General features: G+C 50.2%; 3 protein-coding genes across 7 annotated transcripts in view; 2 read left to right on the forward strand and 1 right to left on the reverse strand.

Moving 5' to 3' along the window:
* The first annotated feature begins 12 nt into the window (after positions 1 to 12).
* Gba2 (glucosylceramidase beta 2) lies at positions 13 to 12151 on the forward strand. Of its 2 annotated transcripts, none has more exons than XM_041667370.1 (17): positions 13 to 838; positions 4859 to 4950; positions 5131 to 5246; positions 7866 to 8084; positions 8368 to 8607; positions 8805 to 8907; positions 9053 to 9206; positions 9281 to 9406; positions 9590 to 9762; positions 9963 to 10067; positions 10255 to 10362; positions 10464 to 10615; positions 10731 to 10837; positions 10956 to 11098; positions 11175 to 11290; positions 11382 to 11573; positions 11818 to 12151. In XM_041667370.1, the coding sequence occupies exons 1-17, from the start codon at positions 504 to 506 to the stop codon at positions 12094 to 12096; spliced, it is 2760 nt and encodes a 919-aa protein (XP_041523304.1). In that variant the 5' UTR covers positions 13 to 503; the 3' UTR covers positions 12097 to 12151. The 2 variants fall into 2 exon arrangements, with proteins under 2 accessions (XP_041523304.1, XP_041523305.1); XM_041667371.1 differs by having other exon boundaries at positions 788 to 838; positions 8373 to 8607.
* A 144-nt stretch (positions 12152 to 12295) lies between these two features.
* Positions 12296 to 17523, reverse strand: Creb3 (cAMP responsive element binding protein 3). The gene is made up of 10 exons (XM_041667377.1): positions 17328 to 17523; positions 17085 to 17240; positions 16841 to 16997; positions 16696 to 16766; positions 16491 to 16580; positions 14329 to 14435; positions 14151 to 14219; positions 13076 to 13160; positions 12908 to 12992; positions 12296 to 12820 (listed from the first exon to the last, which is right to left on the reverse strand). Exons 2-10 carry the CDS (start codon positions 17235 to 17237, stop codon positions 12495 to 12497), a joined length of 1143 nt encoding a protein of 380 aa, XP_041523311.1. The 5' UTR covers positions 17238 to 17240; positions 17328 to 17523; the 3' UTR covers positions 12296 to 12494.
* Positions 17524 to 17720: 197 nt separating this feature from the next.
* Tln1 (talin 1) overlaps positions 17721 to 24923 on the forward strand; it is a 31821-nt gene continuing 24618 nt past the window's right edge. For all 4 annotated transcript variants that reach the window (XM_041667365.1, XM_041667366.1, XM_041667367.1 and 1 more), the window contains exons 1-3: positions 17721 to 17935; positions 24037 to 24199; positions 24625 to 24722. In XM_041667365.1, the coding sequence (XP_041523299.1) occupies positions 24070 to 24199; positions 24625 to 24722 (228 nt within the window). In that variant the 5' untranslated portion in view covers positions 17721 to 17935; positions 24037 to 24069. The remainder of the gene's footprint in view (positions 17936 to 24036; positions 24200 to 24624; positions 24723 to 24923) is intronic.

Consider the following 24923-nt stretch of genomic DNA (forward strand, 5'->3'; position numbering starts at 1 on the left):
TTCGGGTGGTCCCTGGGCTGCGGGTCACCCTACCAGCGGTGGTACCTGAGCGCGGGCGCTGGGGATCCCGGCCGGAGGGACCCGGTACCCAGCCCTGGAGACCCTGGAGCCTCGGACCGGGGCGGGGCCCAGGGTCGCCGCGAACTCCCGGGCGGGGCCCAGGGGCGGTGCTTTGCGGGCAGGTACCGCGGCTCCGCCCCCGTCCGCGGAGCCGGTCGGCCTTCGGCCGGGCGAGCTATTCGCCACGGCCCAATGACAACAAGGCCCAACCCTTCCCGCCTAGGATCTAGAGTCGGGACCCAAGGGAGCCCGCGGCGACTTTATTGCTGTGGCCACTGCTGCTGCAGCAAGAGCTCTCTGACACTTTACCCGGACACCAACTTCCTACTGCTTTCCCCAGCGTCCGGCCCTAACTGCAACTGGTGCCCGCGTTTCGAAACGTCAAAAAGGAGTCAGAGGGACCCGAGACCCCCGGGGTCGTGAGGACCCAGGAGCCAGTGAACATGGTAACCTGCGTACCGGCCTCAGAGCAAATCAGTTGTGCGGAAGGAGATCCTCAAGTTTATTGTCCTGAAAATACTGGGGACACTAAGGCTGTGCGGGTTACTGACTGCGGGAGCCCTGAGGACAGTGGACGCCAGAATGAGCCAGGCTACTGCAATTCAGAGGACTCTGGGCAGCTGATGGCCTCCTACGAGGGTAATGTTAGGGGCTACCAGGTGCCTTCTTTTGGCTGGCGGATTTGCTTGGCTCATGAGTTTGCAGAGAAGAGGAAACCCTTTCAAGCTAACAACGTCTCTCTAAGCAACTTGGTAAAGCATTTCGGTATGGGCTTGAGGTGAGTAGATCCCGTAGCCTAGAATGCCTTGGTTCCTTTGTTCCCATTCAAGACTCCCTGCATAAGCGGAGAAGGATAATCAAGTAGGTGGGCTCTTGGTTCCAGTCTAGTGTGCCATATCCCCTGCATTCTTTACCCCTGCAGCTTTTGAGGGGGAGATTGAAGAGCATCTTTTTGAAACCCCCTTTTCCTAGCATCTTCTCCGCAGCAAAGGGAAAGAGTGTTTTGTCCTGCCGTCAGTCTTTCCCCATTTAGGCTCCCTCCCAAGCACTTCCTCTTTCCCAGACTTCACTTTGAGATTAGTTATACTTTGTGGCAAAGTAGACCAGCCTCTGTTGTCCTGATACAGTGTTTTATTTGTGAGGCGTTCTCCAGCTGACATTCCCCTCAGCAGCTGAAGTGTTCTGTACCTTATTTAAGCATGCACTGCTTCATCTGTTTCTGTCCTCAGGCCCTGACTCCTGGAATAGCTGCCTGGTTCTTGTCAACCCTAAAGAGAGGGGGACAAGTTCACTCTATTCTGTGACAGAGGGCTTCTGATACAAAAGAAGCAAAATTGGAATCAGGCAAAGTAGTGCAGGCATATAGTGTTACCTACTTGGGAGGCTGAGGTGGGTGATTAATTTGAACCTAAGAGTTCAGAGCAAACCTGACCTGAACACCACAGTGAAAGCATCCCCACGTAAAAAAATGGGGAGATCTAGGGATAAAGCACAGTAGTAGGGAGCACACATTCCACCAGAATACCCTCCAGATCCTTAAAGATGACTTCCAGCCTGGGGTGCTCGGGCATCCCCAGCATTGTGTTGTATTGTATTGTAGGTAAGTCTTCCAGAGCCAGCCTTGGCTTGTCCTCCTATCCCAGAGGTCACAGACACTCCAGAGCAGCTACTATGGAACCCTCCTGGATTCCCACAGAGTTGGAAGGCTAGTGATGAGCAGCCATACCCATTAATAGGAACAGATGGCCATAAAGACAGAGCATCATTCTGAGGTCATTCTGAGTCAGTTCGCATATAAGCGCAGTGCTAGGGAGGGAGGCATAAAAGTTGGGAAACTCCACCCCAGCAATGTCTAAACCTTCCTGCCCCAGTCAGTGCTGTAGGACTGTGGTGGGAAATCCACTTACCTAACTAGCCCTAGCCCTGGGCAATGAGAAGGCCTGGTGCTCCTGTGGGTGGCCCGTCTTGGAGAATCATTCCTCTAGGCCCTTTATGAAACTGCCTGGACTAGTTACTTTTCTTATTGCTATGATCAAAACCAGACAAAAGTAATTCAAGCGTTTGTTTGGCTTATAGTTTGAGGGTACATTCTGTTATGGCAGAGAAGTAATGGTGGCAGGAATGAGAGGCAGCTGGTCACACCATCACAGCCAGCAGCAGAGAGCAATGAATGCTAGAACCCCGCTTTCTTTCTCCAGGACTCCAGCCCACGGGTGGTGTCAGCCACAGTTAAGGAATATCTTCCCACCTCGGTTAACCTAATATGGACAACCGTTCCTCATAGGCAGGCCCACAGGCTTGTCTTCTGGGTGACTCCAGAGCTGAGCAAGTTGTAAGAATTAACCATCATGTTGTTCCAGTCCAGCTGTGATCCCAGAGCCTTTGTCAGAATGGGATTTAGGGTACTGAGACAAGCACAGTGGATTGCATGTGATCAGGATAAGGTCGCGAGCAGGTGTACATTCATCCTAGCCTCTTAGCCACTAAATATGAGCTGAGTCACAGAGGCCTCAAGCTCTTGCTCAGCCCCTTGGACCTTGGCTTCCCATACTAGGATAGGGTGGATATCATCAACACATGGCTTTTGGAATGGGATGAGGGCCTAGGTTGAGGTTAAAGGAGAGGTGAAAATTCAGAATGGTCATTTTTGAGCTGGGATTGTATTATAGAGAAGACTGGGTATGTCAGGAATGGCCAGCTGCCGAAGGAGAATAGGGAGCCTCTTGGAGTGAGCTGAACTGAGGAGCACTCTCAGCAGTACTGGCAGGACAGTTGTTGAAGGCGCAGCTTCAATTTTGATTGCTGTTCCTTTAGCCAGTCAGTTCAGTCAGTAATGTTTGCTACTAGATAGTCCTTTGTTCTGCCTATCTTGGTATTTAATAATTCTTCTCCAGTCCTTTCTGGCTTCTCATTCTGTCCTAGCACCTCTAAACTGGCAGAGGACCTTCAGACTTGCCACCACCTTGTCTTCCACGCCTTTTACCTTGCCCCCAGAATTTACCCCATTCATTATTTTTCATCCATTTCCCCCCTCCCAACTCCTGCTCCAGTCTGTCTTCCATTGTTCTGCGTCAACTGTTTGTACATCCATTCATTTATAAACTCAACAGATACTTACAGGCTGCAGGTCCTGCGCCTTGGCCTGTGCTTAGAGCTGTGGGTGACATTCATCTCGTCTTGGTCACTATCCCCTACCCCTAATGTCATGCTCCCGTGAGGAACACGCTGAAATAACAAGGCAGTGAGTGTCTAATTAGGAGCTGAGATCGTGTGTGGCAATAATCATACCTGTCACCAATAGTTGACTTTATGACTTTCTTATCTGTTAGGGTATTTGATCTTTCGGTGATAACAGGAGGTAGCGAGGGCAGAAGATGTTCCCATTTTGTAGATGAGGAAACAGAAGCTTGAGGGTTCGCATAGCCAATCACTTGTTTAGATGTGACTGAATGTTAGGCCTAAAATGATTGCTTAGCAGCCCATCCTGAATGAGAACATATGAAGAAGACACCAGAGGGTAGGATAAGGCAGGGGTGCTGGCCTTGAAAATAGACCCAGCGACTTGTATGTGACAGTCCTGATTGTTTTCTCATTAGGTACAAATCAAGGAGCAAGAACAGGGAAACACTGTGACTTTTTTGGTTTTTGTTTTTCAAGACAGGGTTTCTCTGTGTAGCCCTACCTGTCCTGGAACTCGAACTGTAGACCAGGATGTTGTGAACTCACAGAGATCCACCCGCCTCCTGAGTGCTGGGATTAAATGTGTGGCCACACCACCTGGCTGACGCTGTGACATTTTTAGAAAGCTTTACTGTAGGGGATATTGTGATTTTGTTTTATTTGGTTGAGACAGGTTCTCACTGATGCCTAGGTTGTCCTGGAAATCATTCTGTAGCCCAGGCTAACCTCAACCCCAAGTGCTGGTTTTACAGGTGTGAGCCATTATGCCCAGTTAATTTACTGAGTATTTTTTAAAGAGCACAATCTGAAAACTTACAGTTAAATTGAAGGGGGTGTGGGCTTAAGGGGACACGGTCCAGAATACATAATCACCAGCTATCTTCCGCTGAGGCCATTTGTCTCCCTAATTTGTCACCATTCATAATCATAAATAAAGTCATTTTTAAAGGAGGAAGTCCTTTTGGCAGCTTCTGCTTGTTTGGAAATTAGGGGGATGTGTGGAGGATGTAGTCAGGGAAGGGCAACCAGCCCTGTCAACACAGACCAAAGCTCCTGGGGCTTAAGCTAACACAGTGGTGGTGGAGTTAGAACAATCAGTTCTCCCCAGGATGGAGAAACAAGGGCGTCCTGCACCAGTACCTGGGCAACTAGGATAATCCAGAGGAAGACAGTTTGGAAGACACAGTGATGGGTCCTAGATTATTGTTTGAGACAGAGTCTCATTGTGTAGCCCATGCTGGCCTCAAACTTGTGATCCTTCTGCCTCAGCCTTCAGAATGCTATGATTGATTACAGGACTGTTCGTGGAGCCTGACATTCTTGGGGCATTTAGTGGGAGATCACAGCGGAGTAGCAAGAGAAAGGGAGCTGACTGCAGTTTATAAGAAATAGCACACTTGGGCTGGAGAGATGGCTCAGAGGTTAAGGTCCTGAGTTCAACTCCCAGCAACCACATGGTGGCTCACAACCAGCTGTAGTGAGATTTGGTGCCCTCTCCTGGCTTGTGGGGACACATGCAGGCAGAACACTGTATGCATAACAAATAAATTTTAAAAAATAAGCAAAGAAAGAAACAGCACATTCACCCTCCTACTCACGTTGACACTTGGCTCCTCAGGTACTTGAAGTGGTGGTACCGGAAGACCCAGGTGGAAAAGAAGACCCCTTTCATCGACATGTTCAATTCTGTACCCCTGAGACAGATCTATGGTGAGTCTCAGCTCAGCTGCCCTTTTCAGAGCGGGTCTGGCTTCTATGCTTTGCAGAGGCAGGCAAAGAGGCTTCCAGTTCATGCATACTGCATGGCTCCATTCCCTAGAGCCCAGACAGGAGCTATAGGCCTGCCTTCCTCTTCTAATTCTCCATTAACCATCCTGATTTTCTTTCCAGGTTGTCCCTTGGGTGGCATTGGTGGAGGCACTATCACCCGGGGCTGGAGAGGCCAGTTTTGTCGTTGGCAACTTAATCCTGGAATGTACCAGCACCAGACAGTCATTGCGGACCAAGTAAGGGCCAGGAAATGGGGGCAGGCAAAGTTGTGGCTCTTAACTAGTCTGAGATGTACAGTTAGACATCCACATGGTTCAGTTCAATGAGTGCTTTCAGGATGCTGTATACCCAGCCCAGTGCTAGGATGGATGGTACATTAAGATGAACACAGAACCCATGTTCCTTGAAAGAGGAAACATGGGCTGGAGAGATGGCTCAGCGGTTAAGAGCGTTGCCTGCTCTTCCAAAGGTCCTGAGTTCAATTCCCAGCAACCACATGGTGGCTCACAACCATCTGTGATGAGGTCTGGTGCCCTCTTCTGGCCTGCAGGCATACACACAGACAGAATATTGTATACATAATAAATAAATATTTAAAAAAAAAAAAGAGGAAACATGCCTGATAATTCTCATGTCCATGTTTCCTGCCTAGCTCACAGCCTTCTAGCTCAGGCAGTACCCTCCAAAGAGCAGAAGCCATTTAAACTGGCTTAAAAGAACATTTGGAACTGCGTGGGGTGGCACATCCCTATCCCAGTACTTGGGAAGTGGATGCAAAAGGATCAGGAGTTCAAGACCAGCCTCAGTCACACAGTGAGGCTGAGACTAGCTCAGGTTACCTAAAACCCTCTCTCTCAAAATAAAAGGGTTGGGGTGCAGTGAGATGACTTAAGGGGGGAAGCCACCCAAATCTGACAACCTGCATTCCATGCCTGGGACCCACTTGGTGGAAGGAAGGAGAGAACCAGCTCCTACAAGTTCCCTCCCAGCCTCCATACATAGTTATGTGCACTATGCACTGTGGTGGCTGCACACTATGGCCTGGGGTGAAGGGCAGAGACAACTGATAGGAAGGAGCTGGTTCTTACCCCACACGTGGGCTTGGGAGATCCAACTCCGGTTGTTAAGCTTGGTGACAAGTGCCTTCACTGTTTGAGCCATCTTGGCCAGCCCCACCCTTCCCCCCCCTTTTTTTTTTTTTACAAAAAGGACATTTAAAAATATTGGAAGGGGTAAAATAAAACCTAAAAAGTCATGCTGAAAACAGATGCACAGCGCTAACTCTCCTTACCTAGATGTATAAACCTTTAGCCAAAGGTCAGCTCCCCTGCTGCAGATCTCTTGAGGTCTGCCCAGGACTCCCTAAATCCCCTCTCTCTAGCTGTCTTTACTTTTCTAAAGCTTCAGGTTTTTCATTTCTATTTCTATATCTTATCTGGGCCTTATCTTACAGTATATGACCTGCCTTTCATCATAGTTCTCGATGACCTCCCCTTCTGAGTTAGCAAGTTCTGATGCCTCCGTCTTCAGCTTATCTTCAAAGGGGAGATGACTGGCAGGTCTTAAACCTGTTGATGCCAGTATCCTTCTCAACTCAGGTTTAGTGGCTGTGCTCAGTACTCATGCTCCACCCCCTGTGCATGCCTCATCTCTTCTGTATTCCCAGGGGAATGCCTTTGGAAGCATGACTCTGTGGTAATTATGGCCTGTATACTGTGTCAGTACTCTGTGGTAGGCTTTGGGGATGTTTATATTAACGAGCCCACAAAGTACTATTTAGTGATTATTTTATAGATGAGGAAACAGGATCCAGAGGGCATTGGTAACATGTTCAAGACAGCATGGTAGGGAAAGGATGGGACTCCGAGCCAATCACCTCTGTGACAAAGAGCTGGCGGTCTTGACCATTTGTACTTTACCAGCAAAATGACAAAATTTATTTTATGGCTAGGCCCATATCTGTCTGTAATCCCGGTACTGAGGAAGGAGGATCACCAGTTCAAAGCCAGCCTAAGTTATAGAGCAAAACCTTATCTCAAAAGCAATAAAAGAAAGGGAAAGAAAAACTTTACATACAATAAAAATACCAAGCATAGTTTGGACCAAGGAAAGAGATATTAAACCCCCAGCATTCCTCCCTTCTGGAGCCTAAAGTTTTGCTGGAGAAATGAGACTTGAAGAAAACGGAGACTGCACCATGAGGGGGACGTGCAGTACCGAGAACTCAGTGCTGCAGAGACTTGGCTTGTTCTTTGCACACACGCCAGCTCTGTGAGGACCACTTCAGTAAGCTAGAGATGGCCTCTGCCTTCAGAGTAAGCCATGGGGACAACTGGGGACACAGGATAGCAAATAAAAACATGGTGACATAATTCACTGAATACCAGAATAAAGAGGAACAGGGCATAACAGGGTAGCCGGCTCCCTGCTAGAAGGAGGAAGACGATGAAGGATGGTGGGATCTAACTAGATGGAGAGGAATATGGGCAGATTATGAAGAGGAAATAAAGGATGCTCAAAGACTGGAGAGTATTTGTGTGACCGGGAAGTCGGCTTAGAGTTCAGGATTGAGCCTGAGTGCCACAGGAGTCACTGAAACATGCTAAGCAGGGATTGCACATCTTGATTTCTGCTGCCATAAAAGGCAGAGATAGTATAGGCCTGATTAAGGTACTGAGATCAGGCATGAAGGGAGAGGAAGTCTAGGAGGTAGCTGGAGGGGGAGGCAGGAGGACATGGTGATGGCTCAGTGAACTGGTGGTGAGTCTGAGAAGGGAGGAAACGCTTTGGGGGGGGGGACCAGGGTGTGTTGCTCGTGGGTTACTTGTTGCAGCCTGTCTGCTCTCTCCATCAAGTTTACAGTATGCTTGCGCCGAGATGGGCGGACTGTGTATCAGCAAGTTCTGTCCCTGGAGCGTCCAAGTGTTCTGCACAGCTGGAACTGGGGCCTGTGTGGTCACTTTGCTTTCTACCATGCCCTTTACCCCCGAGCCTGGACAGTCTATCAGCTTCCTGGGCAGAAAGTCACTCTCACCTGCCGCCAGATCACACCTATCTTGCCCCATGACTACCAGGTGAGGCTTCCTCCTGTTTCCTCCTGACCTTCCCTCCCATAGGTCCACCTCCGCAGACAAAAGGGACAGATTGAAGCTGTGAGCATCACACTGGCTTCCCAGTCCAGTTAACGCTAGCCTTCTAAATCTTCTGGTAGGCTGTTCTCCTGGGAATATGGGAGATGCAAGAGAGACAGGAGTGTAGCAGGGAATAATTGAAAAGGTTCTCTATGCCCATGGCTGATCCTGAGGAGTGGAGCCAAGAATGGATACACTGAGCCTGAGTCTGGTCTTTTATCCCCAGGACAGCTGCCTCCCTGTAGGAGTCTTTGTGTGGGATGTAGAAAATGAAAGAGACGAGACTCTGGATGTGTCTATCATGTTCTCTATGCGGAACGGACTAGGGGGTGAAGATGATGCCGCAGGAGGGCTATGGAATGAGCCCTTCTGTCTGCAGCGGGATGGGAAGACCGTGCAGGGGCTACTCCTGCATCATCCAACCGCCCCGAATCCCTACACCATGGCTGTGGCCGCACGATGCACGGTAATGGAAGAGTCTGCCCAATACCTCTCCACTGACCCTGAACCCACTCTCATAGTCTCTCATCAGCTCCCAAGTCCCATCCTCATCACAGCCCTGCCTCTGGAACTCGGAGGTGACATTGTGTAAGAGGAGCAGAAGAGCTAGTCAGAATCCAGGGTCCTTGTACTTCCTTCACTGAGTCTTTGACTCCTTAACAGGAAGACGCCACCGTAACCCACATCACAGCCTTTGACCCTGACAGCACTGGGCAGCAGGTGTGGCAGGACCTACTTCAGGATGGACAGCTGGACTCCCCTGCTGGTGATGGGGGGTTTGGTGGGGAGGTGTTGGGGGAAAGGCTGTGTCCTGTCTTAGGACCAGGGTGGGAGACCTGATAATGACTAGCCCTGTCCCTGAGTTGGGAGTCCCTAGGGAGGGCCTGTGTTGATTCCCCTGTGCTTCTTAGGCCAGAGCACCCCCTCGCAGAAAGGAGAGGGTGTCGCTGGGGCTGTATGTATCTCCAGCAAGCTGCCACCACGAGGCCGGTGCTGCCTGGAGTTTTCACTGGCTTGGGATATGCCTAGGATCATGTTTGGAGCTAAGGGCCAAGTCCACTACAGGTAAATGCAGGGGTCCAGAGGCACTGGGGCTCTGACCTAGAGCGCCCCTTCTTACGCCTTTCTTTCCATCTCAGGCGATATACACGGTTCTTTGGTTCAGACGGTGATGTGGCACCTGCCCTTAGCCACTACGCGCTGTGTCAATATGTAGACTGGGAGAAGAGAATCTCAGCGTGGCAGAGCCCAGTATTGGATGACAGGTGCTAGTAGAGACCTCTTGTACTTTTTCCCAGGCACTTACTCCCAAGAAGTTCTACCCCCCACCCCACCCCATCAGTAGGGCTGTGCTGGGATTCACTGAGTACCCCTACTCCTCTGAACTCTAGAATCCTTTCTATCCTGGGAAGCTCATAAAGATCTATTCTCTCTTCTTGGCTTCCCAGATCCCTGCCTGCCTGGTACAAATCTGCACTGTTCAATGAATTATACTTCCTGGCTGATGGAGGCACAGTATGGCTGGAAGTTCCTGAAGACTCTCTACCAGAGGAGCTGGGAGGGAGCATGTATCAGCTCCGCCCCATTCTGCAGGACTATGGGCGATTTGGCTATCTTGAGGGTATGGGATGCTGGGATGGGGTGTCAGGCTAGCTAGTGTCCTGCATAAAGCAAGATGATAGTTTTTTGCCTGTCCCAAGATAATGATGGGCTAAGGGATAAATGGTGACTATGGGCAGAGGACTGTGCCCTCTTCCAGCTCCTGAAGGGCTATCAAAGGGAGCTGGGGTTCTTGCAACAGTGTCTCTGTCATCCCTCCAGGCCAGGAGTACCGCATGTACAACACATACGACGTCCACTTTTATGCCTCTTTTGCCCTCGTCATGCTGTGGCCCAAACTTGAACTCAGTCTACAGTATGATATGGGTGAGGGTAACTCCTCTTAGCTTCTTTTACCCTTGAACCTCTGTAGTCTCTCAAATGATGTCCTTACCCTTGCCCTGAGCATACTAGTTATTGGTTTTCCTCTGGGTCACACACACACAGCTCTATGACCCGCCCCAACTGCCCATTTCCTGCTTTCCCTCACCTACTTGTGTATCTGCTCCCCCAGCTCTGGCAACTTTCAAGGAGGACCTGACAAGGCGACGGTACCTGATGAGTGGAGTGGTGGCACCTGTAAAGAGGAGGAATGTTATCCCTCATGACATTGGGGACCCAGGTACGGTTCCACTATCCCCAAGTCAACTTTCCTCTCTCAGTTTTTATTCCCTCATTCCTGTCCACCGACGCAGAAAAACCAGGTCCCCTCCCCTCCCACAGATGACGAGCCATGGCTCCGGGTCAATGCCTATTTGATTCATGACACTGCTGACTGGAAGGACTTGAACCTGAAGTTTGTGCTGCAAGTTTATCGGGACTATTACCTGACAGGTGACCAAGGCTTCCTGAAGGACATGTGGCCTGTGTGTCTGGTAAGGCATCTGTATAGTGTCCAGTATACCAGGGACATAATAGTGTCTCAGGAGAGCCCAGATAGCCAGCATCTTTCCTAGAGCCTACATCTTCAGTGTCTTGATTCCCCTCTAGGCTGTGATGGAGTCTGAAATGAAGTTTGATAAGGACCAAGATGGACTCATTGAGAACGGAGGCTATGCAGACCAGACCTATGATGGATGGGTCGCCACAGGCCCCAGGTTGGGGGATAGGGATTTCCAGGTCTGAGGTGGGGAACTGATCATGGAAGGATGGTGGCACTCATGCCTGGGAGGGGCTGGAGCTGCCAGTCTCACCCCAGCCCCTGTCCCTGATCAGTGCTTACTGTGGAGGGCTGTGGCTGGCTGCTGTGGCTGTGATGGTTCAGATGGCTGTTCTGTGTGGGGCCCAGGATGTCCGGGATAAGTTTTCTTCCATTCTCTGCCGAGGCCGGGAAGCTTATGAGAGACTGCTCTGGAACGGTGAGTGAGAGCAGCCTGGGGCATCTCAAAGCCATCTACACGCACACAGCAGCTTTACTTTGCCCTTCTACTCTAGGCCGCTATTACAACTACGACAGCAGCTCCCAGCCTCAGTCCCGTAGTGTCATGTCTGACCAGTGTGCTGGGCAGTGGTTCCTGAGGGCCTGTGGCCTGGGAGAAGGAGACACTGAGGTGAGAGACTAGAAAAGCCAGAAATATGGGTTTCCCTGGAGGTGGGAAGCAAGTATAAGAGACTATCTCTCTGCCTTTTCCATTCCCCTAGGTATTTCCTACCCTGCACGTGGTCCGTGCTCTCCAAACCATCTTCGAGCTCAATGTCCAGGCCTTTGCAGGAGGAGCTATGGGGGCTGTGAATGGGATGCAGCCTCATGGTGTTCCCGACAGATCCAGTGTGCAGTCTGATGAAGTCTGGGTGGGTGTGGTCTACGGGCTGGCAGCCACCATGATCCAAGAGGTAATGTATTCTCTGTCCCATCCCTTCACCACTTGTACTGTGGTCCAGAAAACTTCCATTTATTCTTAGAACATCCTAAAGTCATCTTATCGGTCCACTGAGTCCCCTTTTCCCTGGTATGTGTTCCACCTCTTGCCTTTAGTTCTAACCTGGGAACAAAAAGGCATACTATCTTATCTGCTCACCAGAGGTAATTGTACCATGGGAGCCAGTTATTATGTGTAACTTCTACCTCTCCCCACAGGGTCTGACTTGGGAAGGTTTCCGAACAGCTGAAGGCTGTTACCGCACTGTATGGGAACGCCTGGGCCTGGCTTTCCAGACTCCAGAGGCATACTGCCAGCAGCGAGTGTTCCGCTCACTGGCCTACATGCGGCCACTGAGCATCTGGGCCATGCAGCTGGCCCTGCAACAGCAGCAGCATAAAAAGGGCAGCAGGCCAGTCGTCACACAGGGCGTAGGACTAAGCGCAGAGCCTGAATATGGACCAAAGAAATCTTGGACAAACCTAAGTCCAGAGTGATCCCTCTGAACTGTGGAAGCCCAGCACCCACACTGGTCTTTCCTCCTTCCTCCCACAACTCCTGCAGCCCTGAGCCACTAGGACAATCATGCCCCTTCCCTTTTTCCTACCCAACTGTGCCAGTAAGAAGGGGCTGAAGAACCACTTATTTATTTCCTACCCTACCCGTTCCTTTTGTGGATGAAATAGTCAAGGCCAGTAAATTTCTCCAAGTCTATTCATGGAACAACAGATACACATGGGCATAAATAAAAGACCCATAAATCTAGTAAGTGTGGTGTGTTTAGTTCCCAGGCATCCTAACAGGGCACAGGAGCAAAGGCCAGCTCTTCCCCCATTCCCTCTTACTTGAATACAGATAGGAACCCTCAGGCTGAGGATCCCCCATGCTATCACATCTAACCTGAAAACCTGCCCTGCAAGATGACAGAAGGGCTGTGGGGAGGCAGCCACCCCTCTTCCTTTGAAAGATTTGCCTGCAGGGGATGGTCAGGGCCTGCAAAGGGGGTCTCTGAGGAAAGATCAAAGTGTGGCCAGTGCAGAGGTGGTTCTGCTTGAGGCGCTTCGTATAGCAGGCAGGTAAAGTTGCTGGAGGCCTGGAGCGTATGTTTTGAGCTACCCAGTAGCTGGTTTGTGCTGTCCGACGGTAACTTTGACTGCTGGGCAGGCAGCTTCATCTGATCCTGGTCCTCACCGGGGAGGGCACGGAGCTGACGGTGCAACACTGAAGAGACAAAGGCTTGTCAAGAGACAACACAGAAGAAGCCCTTTACCACAGCCCATGCCTTAAAGGTGTCCTTCCGCCTCTTACCCACATACTCAGCTGGCACACTCCCCCTTGTGTCAGAGGAGTACATAGCGGGTACAAGAAGAAGGCAGAAAGAAAACAGCAGGACCTGGAACACAAGAAGAAGGTGGTGAGGGTTGTGGGTCACCCCAAGTCTCTGCCAAGGACAGGATCTCCCGTCCTCCTCCTCACCAGAACACATGTGCTGCCACTGCTGCTCTTGTTTGCTACCCCAATAACCATGGCCTGAAGTTTCCTCAGTTGGTCTAGAAGGGACCTAAGGGAGAGAGGACACAGTGGTGAGCATGCCCTGGCCGAGCACCCAAGTCACAGTGAAACCCTTCCACTTTAGCCACCCCCTCCACTAGCGCAGAAGATCCAGTCCCTCGACTTCCTTGCCTTTTGTTTCCAAGTGACTTCTCCTTTGTGAACAACTGCCTGTTCCTTATTAAAACAAAAAATCAAAACTTTGCTGCCTTGACTTAAACCCCTTTGCAAATGACTTTCAGAATTCTCGTAACACCTGATCAACTATGCACGTAATCCTCACCAGGTACTGTGCTCTCTACTTTCTGGGACAACACCACCATGCTAGAGAGTTCCAGCCAAACACAAACATTGTCTTCTCTCCACCTAGAATGTTCCCCCTACCCAGTCCCATGCCCAAATCGCAGCTGCTCTGATGCCAACTACCTCCATTCGGTCTTTGCTTCCTTCCCTTTCTTTGTCTTGGTACTTAATTTCTCCTTAGCTACTTGTAAATTTATTTATTTCCCATTGCTCTGAGCTTGAGACCTGGTAAGGCCAACCACCAGGTTTTTGTACTTAGGAGCTATCTAGTTAGAAGTCAAGTGTGGAACAGTGGAAAGAGTGAGAAAGCATTAAGAAATTAGTGTGGGGGCTGGAGAGTTCGCTCAGCAGTTAAGAGCACTGACTGCTCTGCCAGAGGACCCAGGTTCAATTCCCAGCACCCACATGGCAGCTCACAGCTGTAACTCCAGTTCCAGAGGACCTGACACTCACATAGACATACGTGCAGGCAAAACAACAATGCATATAAAGTAAAAATCGTTAAAAAAATAAAAGATTAAGCCGGGCAGTGGTGGCACATGCACTCGGGAAGCAGAGGCAGGTGGATCTCTGTGAGTTCGAGGCTAGCCTGGACTACAAGAGCTAGTTCCAGGACAGGCTCCAAAGCACAGAGAAACCCTGTCTCAAAAAAACAAACAAGATTTTTAAAAATTAATGACTATAAATGGTTGCTTACAGATTCTGTTCCTCTAGAAGTTGTACTTTGTTCTGCAGCTCCTGATTCTGAGCTGTGTATTTCAAAACCCTGGAGGATAACATGAATATCAAAATATTGCCTGTGAATATTGAATATTCAAAAGAAAATATTCAAAACCTTAAGGCCTCCGGTTTCCCCCATATTCTTTCTTCCCTACCTGCTCTCCAGCCCTCCGACATACACCTTCTTCTTCTTGCGGCTTTCTTGAGCAGCTCTCTTGTTGCGAATCTTTCTCCGTATGCGTTTTAGAACCTGTTCTTCCACCTAAGAGAAGATGGGAAAAAGGTCATCCAAGGTGTATTGTTATATACATATCATATTATATAGGTGTGTTGGAAGGCAGCTAAGTCCAGCCTTCTTCCCAGTGAAACACTGCAGCTTCTCTGACTAGTATACATCCACCTTCTCTGAGAATGTCTCCAAGGACCAGGTGTTCAACACTCAAAAGCCAGACTACTTTTTGGTATTACTTTTATGTGTATGGGTGTTTTGCCTATATGTATGTCTGTATATAATGTGTCTGCCTGCTGCCCACATAGGCCAGAAGAGGGTGTCAGATCCCCTGGGACTGGAGTTATAGGCAGTTGTGAGCTATCATGTGGGTGCTGGGGCTTGCACCCGAACCCTGTAGAAGAACAGAAAGTGCCCTAAACCACTTTCCAGTCTCTAATTAAATTTTAAAAAATTTCTCTTAAGCTAGGGGTTAGCACATGCCTGTAATCTCAGCACTTGGGAGGGAGAGGGAGGAGATCAGGACTTCAAGACCATCCTTGGCTAGAGTAGTTTGAGGCCAGACTGAGCTACATAAAACCGGTTTCAAAACTAAGAACAACAACAACAAAAGTCCATTCTTATCCTAAGCCAACATCAATCTTCTCATAATTTCTCTCCATTGGATTTACCTACAATCTCTGGGGTTATATAGAATAAATCCTTATTTTAAGCCACTTAAGCTTTTTTTTCCAGAAATTAAAATTGAGTGAAGTTGTTAACTCTTATATACTCCTGTCAAATATGGACACTAGCCAAGAGTGATATCATTCACCTGTAATCTAGTCCTAGGGAGGTAGAAGGAGGATCAGGAGTTCAAAGTCTGAGGCCAGTACACAGTCTAAGGCCAGCCCAGCCTGGGCTTACAAGCCCCTCTCTCAAAAAGCAGGACTGAGGATGTAGCAGAGGTATTATATTCAACTCCCAATGGGTGGGAGATTAAGGTGTGGTCTGACCGGTAGCAAGAAGAACAAGACAGTCACCGTCCTAAGGACAACACCACTACTGATCATTTCCAAATTCTCTTTTCTTTCTTACTAATATTTTACTCACTCATCTTGTAATGGTGGTGGAGGGATAGGAGACAGTGTCTCACGTAGCCCAGGCTTGCCTGTACTCGTCCTGAAGCTAAGTCTGGCCTTTAACTCCTGATTCTCCAGCCATAAATAAACATCTACATTAACCAAAGATACCATGCGGCTGGGTAGTAGTGGCAATGCACACCTCTAATCCCAGCACTTGGGAGGCAGAGGCAGGCGGATCTCAGTGAGGTCAGCCTGGTCTACAAAGTGAGTTCCAGGACAGTCAGAGCTGCTACACAGAACCCTGTCTTGAAAAAAACAAAAGACAAACAAACAATAGATACCACAAAAACATTAAAAAGGCAAATGACATAAAAATACTTGCCATGAAAGCAAGATGTGGTGTCTGCCTGTAATCCCAGCACTTGGGAAATGGCTTTGAATGTATGAGGACCTTCTTGTCTCTGCCTCTGAGTGCTGGGACAAGAGAGGTGCGAGCCATCATGGCCGGCTTTGACAACTGTTTTGTTAGGCTGGTTCAGACTCTCAGACATTTCTACCACTGAGCAAGAGGTGGTGTGGTCATGATGACATCCGTAAAGGCTCTTCATTTGCTGGCCTTTTCAAAGCCCTATAGTAATGTTAGTTGACATTCAAAAATTATTTTTGTATGTGGGTGTGGGCTTGTTTGAAAATCAGAAAACTAGTAGGAAGTCAGTTCTCTCCTTCCATCTTGTGGGTCCTGGGGACAGATACCAGGTCTGGCAGGGCAGCAAGGGCCTTTTCCAACCAAGCCACACACTGGTAATTTTGAAAGGAACACCAAAACTTATACAAGCCCTACAAGATCAGGAACTGCTCTTGCTTCTTGCCTATTATCTACCCGACCCAGCTTTCCACTAGCAACAAGTTTGCTTAGGTTCTGACCTCAGTCCTTTTTCAAGTAAACTGATATGAAATAAACTGAATTTGCCTACTTGGGCCATAAATCCCCCTCCAGCTTTTGCTCCAGCAACAGGAACCTTACCTTAGTGAGAGGAAGTGTTGAGGGCAGAGAAATCCCCTCCTTCTCCAAGAGCCTCTTCTCTTCCTCAGTCAGTATCAGCCTAGAAATCCCCTAAGGTTGGAGGATACAGAGGAGAGCAGGGTTGCATGGGGATGTCAGAGAAGAATGGGGGAATCTGACCCCAGTCTTGCAAGGTGAGCTGATCCTGAAAACCCAAGCCCAGTACCTGTTCTGCGGCTGTTTCCTCCACACACAGTGGAGTCACACAGAACCCCTCCTTTTCGAAGTTCTCAGGATCTGCAAAAGCAAAAGTCGGGTTGGCTAGGCCTGTGAGCTCTTTCCTCCCCCATAACTTAACATTTCACACTCACCTAGATCTATGGAGACATGGTCCTGTGAGAGGGAGTAGTTGTGGTCGTGGCGAATAGAAGAGACGGCAGAACTGAGACCATCCAGAGATGCGGAGGGACTGAGCAGAGAGCTCAGTAAATCCTCTATCTCCCAGTCGCTCAGGGCTTGCCCGGAGGTCTAACAAATTCACAGGCCTTGGTTTATCTCTGTACCTTTGGGTCTCACGGACGTCGCTTAGCTTTCCCACTCAGAACACCGACCCACCTCGGAAGGTGACAGCTCCAGGTCCAGCGGAGCCTCCACGTCCTGCTCGATCGCAGTCCACAAATCTCCGCTTTCCTCTAGCAGGAAGCCCTGCGCGTCCTCATAATCAGGATCCAAAGCCAGCAGGTCCTGACCACCAGGATCCATTTCCATTATCTACGGATAGAAATCCCTGAGCGCAGATACAATCTCAGAACCTTAGGCACGACCCCTCAGTCTAACTGTCAAATCGGCTCGACTTACCTAAGTCACCCTTCTCCGGAGGGCAGGGCCGAGGGCCTAGAGGTTACAGTAAACCACAGCCGCCTCCCAGCTTCTAGCCTCCTCAGCTTCCAACACAACGGAAAAGATGCAATAGCCCAGTCCAATGGCATCTTGGAACTTGGAGTTCCCTCCTACTCGGAAGTGGCTCGTGTGCTGCGCCACGTCCCGGGAGCTGTGCAAATTGTAGGGACGTCCCTACAGTTTCCCACACCCCAGGGCGGGGATTCTGGGGGATCCGGCTCCGCCTTCGCCTCCAGCTAGAAAAAAAGAAGACTAAGAGTCTAAAAGGGAACTCTAGCTTAGTTCTGGCGTTCTCTCCAGTGCGCCGCACCCTCGCTTCCTGCCGGGGAGGGGCGGCCAGGCTTCAGCGAGCGCCCGCCCGAGCATCGAGAGTTGCGGCTAGAGTAGCTTCCTGACGTCTCGGCGACCATAGAGCGCGGGCCCAGGGCGCCGCCGGCGGGTGGGGGACGTTTCCAGGACGGAAGTGGACCAGAGTGTCGAAGGGAGGGCGAGGCCGGAGCCCCAGAGCGACCCGGAGAACGAGCGGGTAGCGGGCCGGCGGGCGGGGCGCAGAGCCGGCAGCACAGGTAGGCCAGGCGGGCCGGGCCGGAGCTTCTAGGTGGGGCTGCGGGGACAGGCCAGCCCGGGAAGCGGCGGGCGGGGCCCCCCATCCTCCTGCATATCCTGTGTCCGGTCCTGTTGGGGAGGTCAGCGTTCAGTGCGTTTCGTTTGGGGTTTGGAGTTAAGCTAGCCGTGTGGCGAGAGACAGGCCCCTTTCGTGGGAGCAGACGGTTCTCTGTCTCGGCTAGGTTTGGGGGAGGGTGAGGAATGGGGTGGCAGTGAGGCGCTGGGCGGGGATGTCCTTTGGTGTTAGCAGATAGTGAGTATATGGTTAGGAAAGCTTTGAGTGAGTTTGGGATTAGGTGCGGTCGACTTTAGGAAGCGGGGATCCCTTTAGAAGTTATGAAGCTGGACTAAATTTGAAACATTAGCTGCACTAGTCAAGTCTGTTTCGTTTAGGTGACATTTGGATTGATGTCATTATTTTGTTTTATGGTATGACCAGCGTATATCAGAGTACAGGATCAGGTTAAGGATCAACAACAGGAATTGACATAACCCGTTTTAGGGATTAAAGGCCATTGTCATGGTTAGAATTAAGAATAAACAGTGGAAAGGTGAATTAGGAAGCAAGTTAAAAAATAAGCTTTAGGACTAAGGGTCAGTATTTAGGGTTAAAGTCGAGGGATTTAGGCCTAAAAATAAAAGCTAGATTAGTTTGGGTGTCTACTGTGGAAGGGATGAATGGCAAAGTCTGGGGAATTTGTAAACAAAGTCAGGGTTAATGTTAGGAACCGGTGGCAGCGATAGGGGTTGAGCTTTGCAGCCGCAGTTGAACAGGTAAAAAAACGTGAGAGGCACGTAGCTGCCTTTGTTTCGTGGTGAGGTCCCTTATTCCGGTGTAATCCCAGAGGCTTCTTTTACCCAGAGGCGACAGTCTGGGTTCCCACTGGAACTGCTGACACCTGGACCCTGGACGTCACTGGGAGGCAGGAGTTTCTAGATTTACACCTTTTACTAGGTGGAAGGTGGGAACTGGAAAGCGACCCAGGAGTCAGACCAGGTCTAGTCCCAAGTGGGGAAGACTGGGAGAGAGGAGGCCATGACTGAGAGGGAAGCTGGCCAGGCAAACACTGTTTCACCTGAGCTCCCACAGTTTAACCATGCAGCTTCGTTCCCTCCCTGCCCTGCCGGCCTCTTGCCCCTGGCCCTAAAATGCACACCCTGTACACTTCCTTATAGAATCTTTCCTGGCCTTTAGCTCTTTCCTGGTTGTCCATCTTAACTCTTCATTCTCATCCTCTTTCCCCATCTGTTCATCCACACACCCTACTTTAGTTTCTGTCGCTCAAATCTGAGCTTTCCCATCATCATAAAGCACTTTCTCAGGCGCGCCACCTGGTCAGCTGCTGGACCCCCGCCTCCCAGCTCTTGCTGTGTGTCCCCCCAGGTTTCTGACCCTCCTTTAACGTCTAGGTCCAGTTGTAGATCCCCTTCCCCCATCCCCAACGGAAAAGAGGAAATGATACCCAAAGAGGAAACTGGGTCTTACTGATCCCACGCCCAGCCAGCCACTGACCACACCCCCGTGTCACTACCAGCTTGACCCTGCCACTGACCACAACGCTATCCCCTATCCAGACTGATTCAGCCTTTGGCTCTACCCCACGCTGCCCCTCCTCCCCACTCCAGCATTACTTAGCCGCTGCCAGTGACCCTCCACTACCCCAGCAGCAGCCTAATTTAGCCACTTACCACATCCCTCGCTCTTCTGAAGCTCCTGACCTGGCCTCTGACCTCCTGCTGTCATTCCCCAGTTAGTCACCATCCATGGAGTCACTCTTGCTCTTCCCCATCTGGTCCGGTCACCATCACACGTGTCTGTTTCTTATCATCACCTCCCCTCTGTCCTCCCCAGTCCTCCCCAGTCGCAGCCTGATGCGGTCAGTAGCTCCACCCATCTGCCTCTACCTTCACATACTGTCCCATCACATCCCTTTCCCCCCACAGCTTCGTCCCGCATCCCCAGCCCAGTCTAGCCCCATCCCTTTCTCTCATTGCATTACTTAACTGGAGCTGTCTCATTAATAAAGGCCTGCTGCTCATAGGAAACTGCCCCTGGGCTGAGGCTTCTGGGAGCAGAGGAGGCTCATCAGTTCCTCCCTCAGGTTTTTTTTATGAATGGCCGCCTCCTCTCCACACAGCTTTAACTCTGGCTTCATTATCCCTTGTACTAATACAGGGTCCTCCTAACCTGGCCCCAAAGTTGCCCTAAAGTCCAGTTCTGGGGGTGATCCTGCGCAAAGTTCCTTGACCTCCTGTTCCCCTCCCGTCAGTTAAGTTCCTCATACTCTTCTCTCAGCCTTTGCCTCTCCATCTTAACCCTGCCTTCCCCACCGCTGCTCCTTGCAGATCGCTGTGCTTCAGCCAGTTTGCCTGCTCACCCTCCCGAACGTTCCTCCACGATTTCCTGCTTCTCCACCTTTGCTCATGCCATTCTCTCTGCCTGGGATGCTGCCTCTGATGCGTCTTCCACTGACCTAAAGGAGAGAGCTTGCTTGGGCTTTGGAGTCAAAGAGACCTGGGTTCGGATCTTGGCTTCACAACTTATTATTTGGACAAGTACTTTGGAAAAGTATTTAACATTCTTGAGCCTTGGTGCCTAATCTGTAAAAATGGGAGAGCAATGGCACCTACCTTGCAGGGTTGTTGAAGTATTAACTGATATTATGTTTACAGTGCAATTAACATAGTCAAGAAATGACACATCACTATTACTTTTCATTATCTCCATGTTTTTAAAGTCCTAACTTCAAATAATCCCTCTCATGGGTACCCTGGTCCCTGTGCCCTAACCTGAAGGGATCCATCCCTTTTCTGAGCATACACATTTTGGCTCTTTTCACATCCTGCCCTCTGTTGTAACTCTGTGTTTAGCTTATCCACCCACCTGGAAGGCTGGCAACCTGCAGAAAGCAAAGTCTAGGTCTTACTCACCTTGGTTCCCAGCCACTGAAAGTTTGGCCCGGGGCCTTCCCACAATGGGCCCTCAAAAATGTGCGGAGGGAAAATGTGTGCATAATGGAAGGAGAGGGGTTGGGAACCTGGCATCGGGGCCTGGTGCACTGGTGAGGAAGCCGTGTGCGCGTGTGTGGTGCCTTCAAGAGATACATCTTGTGTAGAGGCTGTGAGACTGCGATAAAGTCTATGTAGGGACAGCATAAGTAGTTCTGTGGGAAGGAGTTGTGTGCAGGCTGAGGCGACTTGGGGAAGAGTGAGTTTGCTTGTATGGATATGCAGACCCTATGCTGGAGGAAGTCAGGCCCAGCCCATCAGCTGCCCAGTCCAGCCTTAAATGAGCCTCCAGCAGCCCGAGGCCGGATATGTCAGTCTCACCCACAAACCCCTCCCCCTCCCAGCGGTTGAGGACTCAGAGGCCAAATTTGGTAACAGACTGAGTGTTATTCCCCCAACCCTCTTACATTTTGACTCTGTGTTCGGCTTTCTCTCTCCCTTTGTGCCCTTTCATAGCTCCCTATCTTTCTGTGGTTCCCTCTTGTGGGTACCTGCACTGGTGATAGTTTCCCTGTACCCCAAAATTCCTTAGCTCTAGTATACTTGCATTCCATTCCTTGCTGGGTTTTGACCTCCTGTCCTCCACTCCCCTCTCCAGTTGCCCAACGCCTCTGGAATGCATCTCAGGAATGTATTGAGGGAGGAGGAGTTCTGGGGGGGGTATGGAGGGGGTGTTGTTGTTGTTCATAAAACATGATAGAAAGTGGGCCAGGGTTCTCAGTTCGGGACAGGAAGCAGACAGCTTCTACTAATAGTTCCAGGGGTCTTGTTTGCCACTAGTCCCAACTCAGTGTCCAATTCCTTGACTTCCCTTCACTCTCAATGAATTGTGTGAATAGCTACCTAAAGCCAGTCTGGAAGTTAGGGCAGGCATGACTCGGCTCTGTTATCGGGGTCTCACAGAGGAAGAAGTGGGTATCCATATGTCCGGAGGAAACGGGGAGGAGGGGCGCTCATGCAGCTTCAGCTTGGGCTGCGTTGGCCTCTCACTCCTGCTGTGGTTCCTCGCACTGCTGTGTCGCTGACAACCGGGTCTGTCCACTACTGAAAAAGGTCCTCTATGAATGGTGGGGGGCGGCTGGGAGGATCCTCTCATTTGGGGTAAAGATGGAGAACAAACTCTGCCTCTTCTCCTGCAGTCCTGGACTGTATGTATGATCAGAAACCTTCTCCTGGTCACCAGTCCTGGTATTTCCTACATCTGTGTCTGGTTTCTGTCAAGACTTTCTGCTCTCCTGCCCCATCTTTCCCAACTTCTTTATCCTCTACCCTTTCCTAGCTTACCTTCTGTATCATGATACCCACCTGTTTCCCAGTCCAGCTTACACCCTTGGGCTAGCAGTTTGCTAGGTGGAGGATGGGAGGCTACCTTCCCTCCCTTCCCTCTTCATTAAGAGGCACTCAGCCCCATACCACATCGGGTCACATCATCAGCTGCTGGGCAGGCCTGTATATAACCTGCTGTTACTGTGGCTTCTTTAGCCCACTGAGAAGTGGTGGCTGAAAGGTAGAGGAATGGAGTTGGCTTTGCAATGCTGAGCTGCACTGAAAGCATTGTCTGGGTACCTGGTTAAGGTGGAGGATAGTCTGAGAAGGACTTGAACAAGCGAGAGTGAGTGCAAGAGAGCCGTGGTAAGGACCAACGGCTGGGGGTAAAGGTCTGGACGCTGTCTTGCTTGCCTCAAACTTTCTCCTCTCCAAGAAGTGTTGGCGAGGTCATTTCTGAAGTCTGCAGACAGAGGATCATAATACACCTTGACTGCACAGCTCACTGGGAGAGCCTATACCATTCGGGTTGGGAGAGAGCAGGCACAGAAGTAGGTCTCTCCCTGACAATGCTGGCCACAGACTGTAGGATTCAGGAGCCCCTAGGATTCTGCATTTTGCCAAGAAGAAGGTGAAAGCTATGAGAGGGAAGGCCTCAAATGGGCCAGGGCAGCGCTCTGAAAATCCCAGGATAGAATGGGAGATAAAGACAAGGAAAAAAACAAGGCAGAGGAAGGGTTGGAAAAAGAGGAAAGCAGGAACAAGAGGCCCGAGGCACTTGGAACAGAGAGGTACGAATTCCAGTGGTGCAGGCAGGACAGTGTCCTCAGGTGACACCGCATTTCAGGCCTGCTCTTGTTCTCCAGAGACCAGCCTCTCTCTGGGACGTCTTCAGTGATCGAGATAGATCACTTGATAGAAGTAACCTTTCCCTTTTGAAATTATTAAATAGGGCAAAACAACCTATTATAATTCTTGGTTGCAGTGAGTCCCTTAAGAGTCCTTTGTCTCTATCTCCATCCATCACCAGATGAAGGTTCTATGATGATATGCAAGATATTCGTCAGTATTGCTATAGGCTAGGGTCATTTCTGGTTCCCTATCCTCAGCTGCCCAATGAACTAACTGGGGACCTCGGCTTGGGCTCCTGGGAGCCACTCTAGGTTCAAGTCTCTTGCCAACCCTAAGGTAGAGCACTGGACTGAGCTCCCAAGGTCCCAATGAGGAGCAGAAGGAGGGAGAACATGAGCAAAGAAGTCGGGACCACGAGGGGTGCACCCACCCATTGAGACAGTGGAGCTGATCTACTGGGAGTTCACCAAGGCCAGCTGGACTGTGACTGAAAAAGCATGGGTTAAAACTGGACTCTCTGAACATGGCGAACAATGAGGGCTGATGAGAAGCCAAGGACAATGGCACGGGGTTTTGATCCTACGCAATGTGCTGGCTTTGTGGGAACCTAGCCAGTTTGGATGTTCACCTTCCTAGATATGGACAGAGGGGGGAGGACCTAGGACTTACCACAGGGCAGGGAACCCTGACTGCTCTTTTGACTGGAGAGGGAGGGGGAGAGGAGTGGGAGGAGGGGGAGAAGGATGGGAGGAGGAGGAGAAGGGTGGGAGGAGGGGGAGGGAAATGGGAGGCTGGGAGGAGGTGGAAACTTGTTTTTTTTTTCTTCCTTTTCTCAATAAAAAAAAAAGTAAAAAAAAAAAAAAGAGTCCTCTGCCTGGGACCGTCTGGGGACTCCAGTGAGAATATGTTCTAATGCTCTGATGTCACGGGCCAGGTATAGCCAGGCTGAAGAGTAGAAGCCGCCACCATGGTTGCACTTTCGCTGAAGATCAGCATCGGGAATGTGGTGAAGACGATGCAGTTTGAGCCATCTACCATGGTGTATGATGCCTGCCGCATGATTCGTGAGCGGATCCCAGAGGCCCTGGCTGGCCCTCGTGAGTGTGACTACCCTGGTGGTGGGGGGCAGGAATCTTCCATTCCTTATTCAGTGTCTGCATTGTGTTCTGAGACTCTTCATCCCTTAAACCTATGCTCCAATTGTTCCAATGTTTCTTTTCCTCTTTTTTTTTTTGTTTGTTTGTCTTTTTGTTGTTGTTGTTTTTAAAACAGGGTTTCTCTGTGCTTTGGAGCCTGTCCTGGAACTAGCTCTTGTAGACCAGGCTGGCCTTGTACTCACAGAGATCCACCAGCCTCTGCCTCCTGAGTACTGGGATTAAAGGCATGTGTCACCACCACCCGGTGTTTCTTTTCCTCTTTAAGTCCAAGGTCCTAGGAGAAAAATATATACAAAGGCAATGGTATAGCTGTTTGGCCACAGTGGAGGTTTTATAAGTCTAAGGTGATCTACCATCTCTTTTAGCCAGCGACTTTGGGCTATTTCTGTCAGATGATGACCCCAAAAAAGGTATATGGCTAGAGGCTGGGAAAGCTTTGGACTACTACATGCTCCGAAATGGGGTGAGTATCTTCCTCAGTGACCATTTGCTTCCTCTAATCAATGTCTCACTTGTTTCCACCATTATATCTGCTACTCCTCCCTCATACCAGTTCCTTCCCCCAACCCTGGGCTTTGCATGTACCAGGCCCACTACCCCCTAGCATGCCCATGTGGCTTTCTATGACAGGCGGTCAAAGCACCCACTTTTTGGCTGAGCCACC

The sequence above is a fragment of the Microtus oregoni genome, unplaced genomic scaffold, assembly GCF_018167655.1.
Source record: "Microtus oregoni isolate MIOR12 unplaced genomic scaffold, Mior012 000017F_ref0000208, whole genome shotgun sequence".
NCBI classification, from domain to species: domain Eukaryota; kingdom Metazoa; phylum Chordata; class Mammalia; order Rodentia; family Cricetidae; genus Microtus; species Microtus oregoni.